Here is an 11898-nt window from a genome sequence, read left to right on the forward strand (position 1 = left end):
CAACAGTTTTGTATATCCAAGTAGTTAAAAATGATTGGTTTTCTTATATAAAATAAAACTGTTTTCTTACTTTGTTTTCCCTCTGTCCATTTTTTTTTTTTTTTAAATATGTATTATATGGTTGCAATCAGACAGTTATGTTTTCAGTATGCTGCACAGTACGTTCTTTTTTAAATTAATGAATAAATAAATTTATTTAGAATTCTATTGGAATGATATCTAATAATTATAGATGTAATGTTTTCTTAAAATGGCTTTAAAGCAATGGTTCTACTTTTAAGGCCCCATATAAGCTCAACTTTTTACAATTGCTTTCCAAACATGTAAACAATGTATTCTTGTTGTGTTCACTTTTTTTAAACGTTGAATGGTTATACTTAGAATTGTATTTATGCATTTTTGGAGATTATATATTTTTCATTATTTTTTTTATTATTATTTCCTGTTCGATAAGCAGACGGCACAGCAGGCAAATTATGTGGAAAATCGAAGCAGCCACAAAGGAAATGGTGTGACTATTGAAATCAATGCAAATTTAGTGTGGCTGATCCCTTGCGTAAATGATTCTCCTGTGTGTGCCGATATTGTAGGGGTAATTGCATCATCATGCAGACCGTCAGAGTAGTTTTTGTAGAATGAGATGTAGTGTCTGTGAATCTTCGAGTGAAAGTCAAAAACTCTATCCTGTTTTCTGTGTAATTGTCATATAAATCTTTTATCATATTATTCATTATGATCTGTACTACTGTGTACTGTCAGTGGGGTAGAAGGTCATACTTTGCTTGTTTGCATTATATCATTACAAAGGATTTTTAGAGGAACTGGACTGACTCATGATTTCATGTTACATTTTATTTAGTATCAACTGTACCAACAGAACAAATGATCATCCTCAGTCAATCTCCTACTTAAATATATTTTTAGTGGGTTAGGGATAGTTTTATGTGGTGAAAAAAATACATTATTTATAACATTCTCCACAAGCACTTACCTATCTCTCCCTAAACTCATTTTTCATGTATAAGAACAGCTTGTGTGACATGAAGCGTTTCAGTGCAAAAACATTATTGTTTCTCTATGCAAATGAACTTGATCTCTGGTTATAAAATTACTTTCTCATGTAGAAGGGGATACAGCAACATTTTATTTCATGAGTTGCATTACATTACAAACTCAACAGAAAATGATTATGTTTACGTAACTTCCTATTTCAAAATCAAATAACCAACAATTTCATTATCCACTTCACCTCGTTAACGTGATACAACTGTAATCCTACAATAAATAATGGCATAATATCTATAGTATTATCTACAGTTAAAGTAACAAATCCTATTGCATAAAGAAAAGATGCATATACATAATAATAAACTAGTAAGATGAGACTTTCAGGTGGCTTTTTTGTCCAGGTAGCAATAGAGGTACATAGACACCCCCATCGCTGCCACCTAGAAAACAAAACACATGGTCATTTATAGGTGGTGGCAAATAATTTGTCTGTGTCATAAGATTGAAATGTCTAATAGGCATAAGTATACATTTAAATGCATTTGGAAGCAATGAAGATAATGGCAACCATTGCTAAAGCTTGTGCTGGACATGCAAAGTGGTAAATTGTTCTGTATACCAAACTAGCTTTAACCAATCATGATAAAGTCTACAGTCAAATCCTGAGAGTTGCTCAACTGCCTGCGTAAACCCAGTACACTTCTTCTGATACATTTGTTATTGGAACAGCATGATGGATGTGTTGTGTTTACCTCAATGGCAGTGACTCCAGCAGCTATTCCTCCCACAATGTTGACGTTCCTCTGGATAATCTTAACAATTTGTTTATAACAGCCCTGGGAAGAGAAACCAATGTCAGATGAAAGGGCCCAAATTATATAACCACATCTCTGTAATACACAAGGGTGTAGGAGTGATCTGAAAAGTGGTGGGGGTCATATTTATATAGGCCTACCTAATCAGCATGGCTCATGAATATTAATTAGGTGAGGTATCATTCTCCTAGTAAGGCTGAAAAAAATGGTAAGTGGACACTAATCGTAGTTGGTTATGGTGCCTTCAGCCAATCAGAGCTGTCGAGACATCATTTTCATGTTTTGGTCGAATTTGGACCGCATACTACTCTTACTATATCTACCATATATTTCTATAACAGTACTGGGAAGAGTAGTATGCTAGTACACGGTTCCAAATTCAGCACTTATGTGCCTCTAAAGTGGTGTCTGAAATATTGTAATTGCAATTTCCAAGCACAGAATTTACAGTCAAGTTTACGAGCAGGAAACTAGAATTCTAGCCAGTTTGAAACAATGTAGAAACACCAAACTGATCTCACAAGAAAACATACAATTTTTTTTTTACATGAAGAAAGCATATGTGTTACCAAGTAGCAAGTCACAATTAAATGTGACATTTCACAAACCAGCTGAAACTTAGAATATAATGAGTATTTGCCAAAAACCTGCTAGCTACTACATCTACATAGCAACTTTAAACATGTCCAAACTTTTGCTAGCTTTTGCAGTTGAATTATTTGATAGAACTGTGAATGTTCCGTATGTTTCTCACCACCACATTACTGAAACCTGCATTGTCGTCGTCACAGGGGAAGAGCTGAAGACCTGCACAACAGGTAGGAGGGTAAAGGGCCCCATTCTGCTCATAGTAGTAAGATTCAGAGAAGTCTGTGTAGTTACTGAAGCCACAGCACTGCAACTATTACCCAATGAAAAGCAAGAACAGTCAGTTGCATATAGTATTTTCACAAATATTGCTTTGTAGAGCTAACATATCATGTTCCATTGATATGCAGTACGTATGAGTATTGATCTGTAGAGCTCTTGAAGGGGTTTCATTAGCCTGTCAAACTCTTGGCAGTCTGTTTAGTAAGTTCATTTTCACATTTACTGTCAACCACCCTATACTGCTTTTAAAGGCACTTTTGGCCATGAAATTTGGCATGATGGATTAATTTTGTTTGACTTACTGAAAAGCCTGAGGCACAGATCAATACTCACGTATGCATGTATTCAGTTGGCCGTGGCTTACTGTTGTCATGGTTGAGTTCCACAAGTCCGTGAGGATTTTATCTTTCCCATACTGCTCCTTCAGTCCAGGTGTGGCCCACGTTTTTAGAATGATCTCAGTCTTTCAAAATCACAGATAAAGATAAACAAGGACACATGAATTTTAGAAAGGAATGGAAACTAGCAGATAAAAATCTTCCACAAACATACACTTTTTAAAGCAAACTGCTTTCACCATTGTGTCTCCACAAGGCCACTAGCAATGACATTTATCATGGCTAAATGAAACAAAGGCTAGGCAGTAAAGTCATTTCTCTGCAATGCAGTTCTTACTAATCATAATCGTAAGGTTATTTCCTCATTTATTGATACTTATTATTAAAGATTTGAATTAATTTGAAATATATATTCTAAATGTATGAATATTAGGGCTGACAAAGTTGCATTTACATTATTTTATTAAATTTTTTGCTAACACTTTACACTAAGGTTCTATTTGTTAGCATTAGTAACTAAGTTAGTTACAATGAACAATAATTCTAAATAATTTATTAATCTTTGTTGATGTTATTTCAATGTTTACTAATGCATTATTAAAATCAAAAGTTGTATTTTATTTATTATTTAATAGACTTTAGCTAACATGAACTAACAATGTATTTTTATAAACTACATTAATAAAGATGAATAAATACTGTATAAATGTATTGCTCGATGTCATGTAATGTTAGTTAAAGCACTTGTTAACAAATGGGACCAAATTTTAAAGTGTTACCATTTTTTAAATTAATTAATTAATTAATTTATTTATTTTACTCCATTAACAATTTTTTCAATAACAATCATTCCCGTTAGATAAATCAGTAAACTATGAAGAAGGCTGCCTTTCATCTTTACCAGTAATTTATTTATGAATCATACTCTGGTACGTTTAACAAAGTCATTTTTATGTCTTTGTATTTTGAAATTGAATGATTATCGAAGCTCAAAAAGTGAAATATCATGGATATATTGTCAGTTGAGTGGTCAGCAAGTCACACACGTGTGCTATATTACTGAGCACATTTGCACAAATGCATAAAGAACATTGCTACATAATTACACATACAGTATGCCTATTATGTAGTATGTTTAGAACTGAATGCATGATATATGGAAAAATAGTTTATGTGAATGCAATATGGCCGCATATGCTTTGTAAATTCAAATCTCCTTTGTGTTGCATGCTTGCATTTTCCGTATCTTTCTCTCTCTTTTCTTACTTTCTTCCTTATTATTTGCAATTTGATTAATAAACCCAGATGAGTTTTAGGCACACAAGAACTGTTGCTAATTGTCACATGTGTGTGTGTTTGCTGGGAAAGGTGGGGTCAGCAAGAGTGGTCTTCAGCACAGCATGCCTGTGGGGATGTGCAGACAAAACACAATTAAAAGTGCTTCCCCTCCCACCTATGAAGCAGTGGAAGCTACACAGATCAGTAGAGTTATTATGCGCAAGCTAATCCATCAATGTCTGGAGGAATTCCCTCACAATCTAGACAGGACAAAGCACTGTAAGGCAAGGGAGCGATTGCTAATTGCTGATCTGAGACCAGTGTGTATGACACAGAATGCCATTTACAAACATCAGCTGAAAGTAATACAACATAAGAATGTAAATTCTATGTCCTTTTACTTATCATAATAACTATCTTTAATTTAAAGAGTGAAAATGTTATTGCCAAACGACACCACATCAACACAATGGAATCGAAATGTTCTTGAAATGGGAGTGATTACATTTTGGATCACACAGCAAACAGCTGTGACCAATTGAACATTAAAAACACAATCTCCACAACGATTTGGCTTATTCTGTAACAATTTTACATATTAATGTAAACATGTAATGCTATTCAAATTCATATTGTGTGATTGTTATGACTTTGTGAAGCCTATTTCTTATCAAAACTACAACAGGGCAGCTGCTCATAGACTTGCACATGAATTATTAAAACACCAATTTCTTCTGTCAGGATAATAAATAAATGAATGGATAAAAGTGTGATGGTGACAAACAGCACATTAAATGGGTATTTGCATGCTTAATGTTCCTCTGAACGATTTAGTCGATCTATAATTCACAGGAATGTCCTGCACTTTTCCTTTCTGGTGACTCTCCAGTAGCATTAACCGCTCTGGCTTGTTGATGAAGTACTGCGTTTCATCCAGATAGCTATGATGTTTCATGAACAAACTGATTCTACGCTTGCATAAATACCTAGAAGACCATTTTAAATCTCAATGGAGTAGAACCACAATTACCAAACACCACAAATAGACAGTGTGGTTCAAAAGTATGAGCTTCTATTTCGGCTTTATACTTTTTTCATTACAAATGATAGCATAACAATGAGGGAAACAGAACTACACTTATAATTTCTTAGTATTTTGTATGGTATAGTTAATTGTGTAAAACCTGATAATCATGTTATCCAGCAAAATGTTCTAAAGAGCTTCTTGTGATACAATGGAAGCAGGAATATCTGACCTTGAACTGACATGGTTAATGTCAATTTGCTTAAATAATTAGGGATATTAAACATCAAGAAATTAATAAATATTGTTTAAATAATACATGATTATTTGTATTTAATATTACTTACATTTTTAAATGTACTTATTAAAGTAATTTAAATTAAAAAATATATTTTTAATATTAATTTACGGCTTGACTATTTTTCCGGATATTTTAGATCCCACTTGTTTATGGTATTGTGTGTGTGTGTGTGTGTGTGTACTGTATATATATTCTTACATTTCTAATATAGGATTATCTATTCATATGCATTAAATGAGATTGCTGTCTGTTAAATGGAATTAAATTTTTTAATTTGCCCTAAAAGGCCTTTGTGTTTTTAATTAACTGGCATTATTCTCTTAACATACCCTCAATAACTCATTGAAAGTTGTTGTAATTATTATACATTTCACTAAATGGGTGAAAGCTCTGTATGTAAATCGCCTGTTTTGCATATAAAATGCCTAAACGTCAATATTGTAGTGCGATAGATTGCTCAAAGTGAGAGTGCTGGCATAGCGCCTGAGGCAATCTGGGAGTTATTAAGAGGCTGAATGTGCTGGAGCCATTTCAAACCCCCTAATTTAATGATGGCCAGAGTATGATGGGAATTTACATGCAGCTAAAATGAAAAGAGAGACAAAGAGTGTGTGGGGGATGGGGAGGATTGGCAGAGAGGTCAGTGGTTTAGAGCCAGACTCACGTATGAGGAATAGACCAGGGCTACTATTGCGGCTGCTGTCTCAGCAATGCAAATGACCAGGATGATGGAGAAGAACTGATAGCACAGAGAAAGACAAAGAGAGTGAACATTTTAACAAAACTTAAACGTCCAAACATTATTATTCATATTTCACTTGATATTTGGTAAGAAGATGAATGAGATTTACCATTATAAGAAGGCATTTGCTTTCTTTCTGAGCTCCACAGCACCCCAGCAGTCCAAGCAGAGTCATAACTGCTCCAATAGTGATGCTGAAGATTCCTACATTGACATGAGTCTGGAAATGATCAGTAAAGGGTGGCAAAACTTTCATAAAGGAATCTCCGTCCACTGTCACCCATATCCCTGCAGCCGCCAAACACATGCCCGCCAGCTGTCAAAAACATTTTCCACTTTTTACTTTCACAAATATGCCATTGCATTTTAATAGTGATATTCTAATGCCTAGATACAAATAGGATAATGTATACAGTCACCCTGTCATCAGAGCTGTAACCACCACAATGAGGTGAGCAAGTCATCCTCCCTAATAATCAGACATGGCCAAATTTCCCCCCAATAAATGATATTCATGTTGCTTCTCTGCTGCAATCCATTACACACCACTGTCTATGTTGTGACATGAGAAAAAGGTATCTGCCTCAATAGACTAACTGCACAAAATAAAGCAGCAAGCCCCAAAAAGCCATGGTTTAGCCTACAGCAACTTTAGGTGCATTGTTAGGCACATGCTGAATGCTTGTGACCATAGCTGGCAAGGTTTCATAAATTAAACACAAATGATACAACAATTGTATCATTTCATGATAACAAATTATCCTTCCGCGAAGCAATGTACAGTAGTTCCTCAGTAATGTTTAGCAGGTTGCCAAACAAAACACTAACTCAGTGGCACATTAATAGCCCACTGATGTAATGAGGTCAGACAATTCTATGACCAAAAAAAAAAACTGAACTAGCCCTTTTTTTTTTTTTTTTGCATATTAGGCATAGTAGCCCTATGTTTAAGAGTAATTGTGTGCATATTTAAAAAATAAAATGTTATAGTTATTTAAAATGATTACAATATGTTATAGTTTTAGCTATACTTTATACTTTTACTATTTTTCTTTCTTTTCCATTTTCATTATTTCTTTAATGTGCAGTGTAATGTGACAGCTCACAAAGACGTCTCAACCAAGCTGCTTTCTGATGGTAAACGCGGCAAATCACATGACTAAATTATAAATCTAAAATTCCCGATCGCGCAAATTACGCGTAGTATGAAAATGACTATTATGTTTTGCTCAAAACATTCGACAAACAATGGTAGATGTGACTACAACGCACACAAAGATGGCGTCCGATGCGTTTGAATTAAACAGCGAGAGATCTGCGAAAAGGACACATAGTAAAAAGTAAATGTTCTGGGTAAGTGAATTCTTGCTGTTGTCAATCACAGTATTCCTGTAGTCTTCAACATCATCTCAGTAATGAATTAAGAACATGTCTTAGGAGAAATGTTTGCATATCAACTGTATCCATGTCAGTAATGTGACTAGCTACTGTAAATTAGGCTATAGTCTTTTGTACCTCCCAAAACAAACTGTAGTCTGATACTGTGTGGCATAGTGCTAAACACAGATTAGCACTCATATTTTAGTTCATGAAACATCATCATACCTCATGCTCAAGTTACTTTGCTATAAGCTCCAGTTCATATAAAAGCATTATGACCACAGGCGTGTATCAGTTGTAGTCATGTGTATTTGGCTCCATTATCTTAGGCATTTTCCCATGACCTTTTATTCTCACCATTACGCTGTACGATAAGAGGCCCTGCATGGATTTCCCATTATTGCCAGAGTATACCTGAGTTATGTGTGTTCTTCCATAGAGGTAGGTCATTCAACAATGGCAATGGCTCAATAGAAAACTAAAGGGTGCCCTTAATGGCCACAAGCCTGCAGGATTAGGTGCTCGACTGCTCATTTATGTCACTTCCAGGACTCTTCGCTGACAATAGGTCTGACACATAACCATGGCATGGGTTTCCTGGGGTAATGATGGACACACAATGTTGTAGTCATTATGTGTCTTCTGATGTATCAAGATCCAAGTGCAACAGCACGGTTGGCTTATTTAACTGTGGGATGTAGAAGAGGTTTATTCAAAGGGTCTGCCTATTTCATGCTATTTCATGTCTCCGAGCAGAATGATATGCATCCAGTCAGATATCAAAAGGTCTAAGCCCCAGAACACATTTGGTGGTGGTTTGGGTTAATGAATGGGTTGGTGTCAGCATGTTAATTCACAGTTGGTGCCATAACCATCTTTGAAACCTGATATGTTCTGTCAGACACAATCACGCTTGTCAGGGCGACTCACATCCAGCTCAGCTGGCTGACAGCTGAACATGAAACTCTCAATACTCCTTCCCGTCAACGTTTATTTTTTCCACGAGGGAATAATTTTAATTTTATCATTTCCCGCTTGCGCTCATGGAGCTTCGGGAATTGTCTGAATGTTTTAGCAGTTTAACTGTCAGCTTTTGATAATGGACATGTCTCTAAGCAAATAGAATGTGACGGGCATATTACCTTCAACTTCTTTTCTTCAAAAATTCCTCCCTTCCTGTCATAATTATTACTGCTTTTTTAAAGCAAATAATGCTTTGATGAAATGCCACCATGCATGGCATAATGTTGGAAATGGCGTGCCAAAGAAAGATGCTTCTAGAGAGATTACATGGAAATCAGATTATGTGTAAGGGTAAACTAAGGCACACTGTATGTGGAATGAAACCGATTAGACTTGGAGAGGGGAGGAAAATTATTTGGATTTCCATGGTATTACACAGGGAATTATGGAGGCTGCTGTGCAGGGGGATCTAAACAGAAAAAAGCATGTAGAGGGCCGTCTTGCTAAATGTAAACAGAGATGTGTAAAATAAAATGAACACATAAATGTGCAGCCTCAATTTACTATTCACAAAGATGGGAGTTTTTCAACTCCGTGTGATCTGTTGCTTTGTTGGAGCTTCTTGGCTCACAGTCTTGGCTGACACCCAAATATTTAACCCTACAATAGGAATCCAATCCAGTTACATTGAAAACTATTTGTGTAATATTTAGGGAGGTATTTGCACTTGGTTTGTTTATGCGTTATAATTGATATCATAGCCAAATGTAAATGTATTTACCGCAAAAAACAGACATATGCTATTGCAAAACATTCACCATTAATACTTGAACACCTGCATTTGCCAATTTTTGATAATAAAGGCTCATTCACACCAAGAACTAGAACTATAAAGATAACTATAACAATAACTATTTTAGCGTCCACACTAACGCATGACATTGCAGCAGTTATATTGTCGCATCAAATTCTCACGCTCTTTAAAGTATGGTGATTCTGATTTTATATTAAGACTGGAATACATTGCGTGACTTTTAAAATCTGAACACTAGGCATCGTACTCTTGCTGACTTTGTAAATTATTACAGAGAAAAAACTAGGGATCATACATTAAATAACTGAGTATCACACACTACTAGACTTTCAGGTCGTACTGAACACAAGAAAGGAGAAGCATTAGAAATGAAGTCAAAATGTGTTCTAAAATAGGCTCAAAATATTAAACATGTTTGATATCCTCAGCAATGATGGAGTCATAGCCAGAAGCTAAAAAATTGGAGCCTGTGCCCAACATACACTACCTGATACAACTCAAATCTCTAGACTGGCTCTGATTTTCAATAGCCAGTGTTGACTCAACAGACTGTAAATCAGTGCAAAATCTGGGTAAGTGTTGTGCAGTGCATTCCGACCTTTAGTCTATTAACATTATAGTTATCGTCCTTGGTTTAAATATGCTCCATAATCAGACATATAGTTAAACAAAGCAAGTTTCTAATACTTGAAGAAGACGTAAACATAAAAAATCTAATTAGTTTATCTTTTGTTGACCAACCATTGCTCTCGAATCATTATGTCAGACTTAAGACTGAATGACAGACTGATTGTTTTATGTTGAGATTTTGACAAAAAGCACTTGGTTATAAATTTCTCGGTTTTTCTTTGAATGAAATCTTCACAGAAAACCTTGACCTTGTATTCGGTATAACCTATGTAATACCAGTTTTGTCCTCTACCGACCTTGACAAGTATTAATACTGATAAGTCAGTTGTAGATCAGATAAATAGAAACCGTTCACCAAATAGAAATGAATAGTATACTGCTCTAGCAATGCTTTGAATGAAATATTGTACACTTTTATGTACGCTCTCCTTTGTTCCTGTATCGACAGCCTTAAAAATCTCCTGTCCCACAATGCAACCCAGCATACCCATCATTTCAGGCACTTGCAGGCTTTAGCACTCAAACAAACAAAGTGGCTGTGAACAATAATGAGATGAAAATTGTTGCATGTGAGCAAGTGTGACTGACTTACTCACATTCACACTTTGACTGCGATTATCAAGACTTCACCGTGAAGCAATGAAGCATTTTCTAATGGATTCATGTTATCCATTTGCATTAGTTCAATTTATGTGTGTACTGTGTGCGTTCGTTGTAAAGAGGAGAGGATAAATTATTTGTTGCTCATTCAGAGGCAGGCTGAATCTATTTCATTCTTTACACCCCACATAAAAGTCTCAGTCAATAAATAAAGAAATGCAATTATTCTTCTAAACACCCCTCTCCCTGCACTCAAATGTATACATTTAATGATGAAAAAAGCATACTTACACAGATAAGCAAGTTGAACACAACCATCACAACTTTAACAAATGTGAAGCAGCCCATTTTTAATCTGTAATGAAGCAATAAACATAAATCAGAGCTGCATTTGATATTTTAATTAGCATTACATACACAGTACACACAATTCCCAATACAGTACATGTTGATTCCTTTCCACTTAAATCCATTCAAATCAAATTTTGTTTTTGCTTCTGTAAAGCCAACTCACCTGGTTTGATCCAAAGTGTAGTAATAGATGAAAACACAGTTGAGTGAGGAATAGACAGAGAGGGAAAATAAGAGAGAATGAGAGGGAAAGAAAGTGGGAAGAGGTGTGCACAGGTGAGATGGGTGTGGTTTGGATATAAAATAGTTGGTTAGAGTGGCTTTTAATGTGGTTTGTGTGTCATATGACTAGTGGTTTCAACTGTTGTTTTCATACGAATTGTATATGGTACAAAATCTCCCTCACACATACTGGACAATTTACTTGCTTATGAACGGCAATCATTTGAAATGTACTTATGATACCAATTCAAAAATACAATACATAATTGAATAGATTTTTATGGATTCAAAAAATTGTTTAAAAGAGTATCCACAGAGAAGGTGGGTCAAGGAGAAAGGAGGACAGAAAATATGGCCAATGCTGTCTTTAAGGATGACTTTGATCACTACCTATCAAGGTGTTGTACATATTCCTTACTTTCCTTTGTGTCCTTTTCTGTGTGGTTTCCTTTGTTCTTTTGTACTGAAGCAAATATTCCTGGCAGTAGAGGGCAGTATTGCAGTACAAAGGCTCTCAGCATTCATGGCTTCACTGGTTCACCATTGTGGTATCTTAGATACT

General features: G+C 35.3%; 1 protein-coding gene across 1 annotated transcript; it reads right to left on the bottom strand.

Annotated features, from left to right (window-relative positions):
- Window positions 1-1388: 1388 nt before the first annotated feature.
- Window positions 1389-11355, bottom strand: tspan1 (tetraspanin 1). Its single transcript, XM_016542746.1, has 8 exons — window positions 11278-11355; window positions 11055-11118; window positions 6486-6692; window positions 6299-6373; window positions 3058-3156; window positions 2578-2724; window positions 1761-1844; window positions 1389-1448 (listed from the first exon to the last, which is right to left on the bottom strand). Exons 2-8 carry the CDS (start codon window positions 11109-11111, stop codon window positions 1389-1391), a joined length of 729 nt encoding a protein of 242 aa, XP_016398232.1. The 5' UTR covers window positions 11112-11118; window positions 11278-11355.
- Between the last annotated feature and the right edge of the window lie 543 nt (window positions 11356-11898).

This window comes from Sinocyclocheilus rhinocerous, unplaced genomic scaffold (assembly GCF_001515625.1).
Source record: "Sinocyclocheilus rhinocerous isolate Xijiao unplaced genomic scaffold, SAMN03320098_v1.1 scaffold1180, whole genome shotgun sequence".
Taxonomy (NCBI): domain Eukaryota; kingdom Metazoa; phylum Chordata; class Actinopteri; order Cypriniformes; family Cyprinidae; genus Sinocyclocheilus; species Sinocyclocheilus rhinocerous.

Coding starts and splice junctions, on each gene's coding strand:
- tspan1 (XM_016542746.1), bottom strand. CDS start 11,111: ATGGGCTGCTTCACATTTGTTAAAGTTGTGATGGTTGTGTTCAACTTG. Junction 2,725..3,057: donor GGAACTCAACCATGACAACA/GTAAGCCACGGC, acceptor ATTGGGTAATAG/TTGCAGTGCTGTGGCTTCAG. Junction 1,845..2,577: donor CAGGTTTCAGTAATGTGGTG/GTGAGAAACATA, acceptor TTCTCTTCCCAG/GGCTGTTATAAACAAATTGT.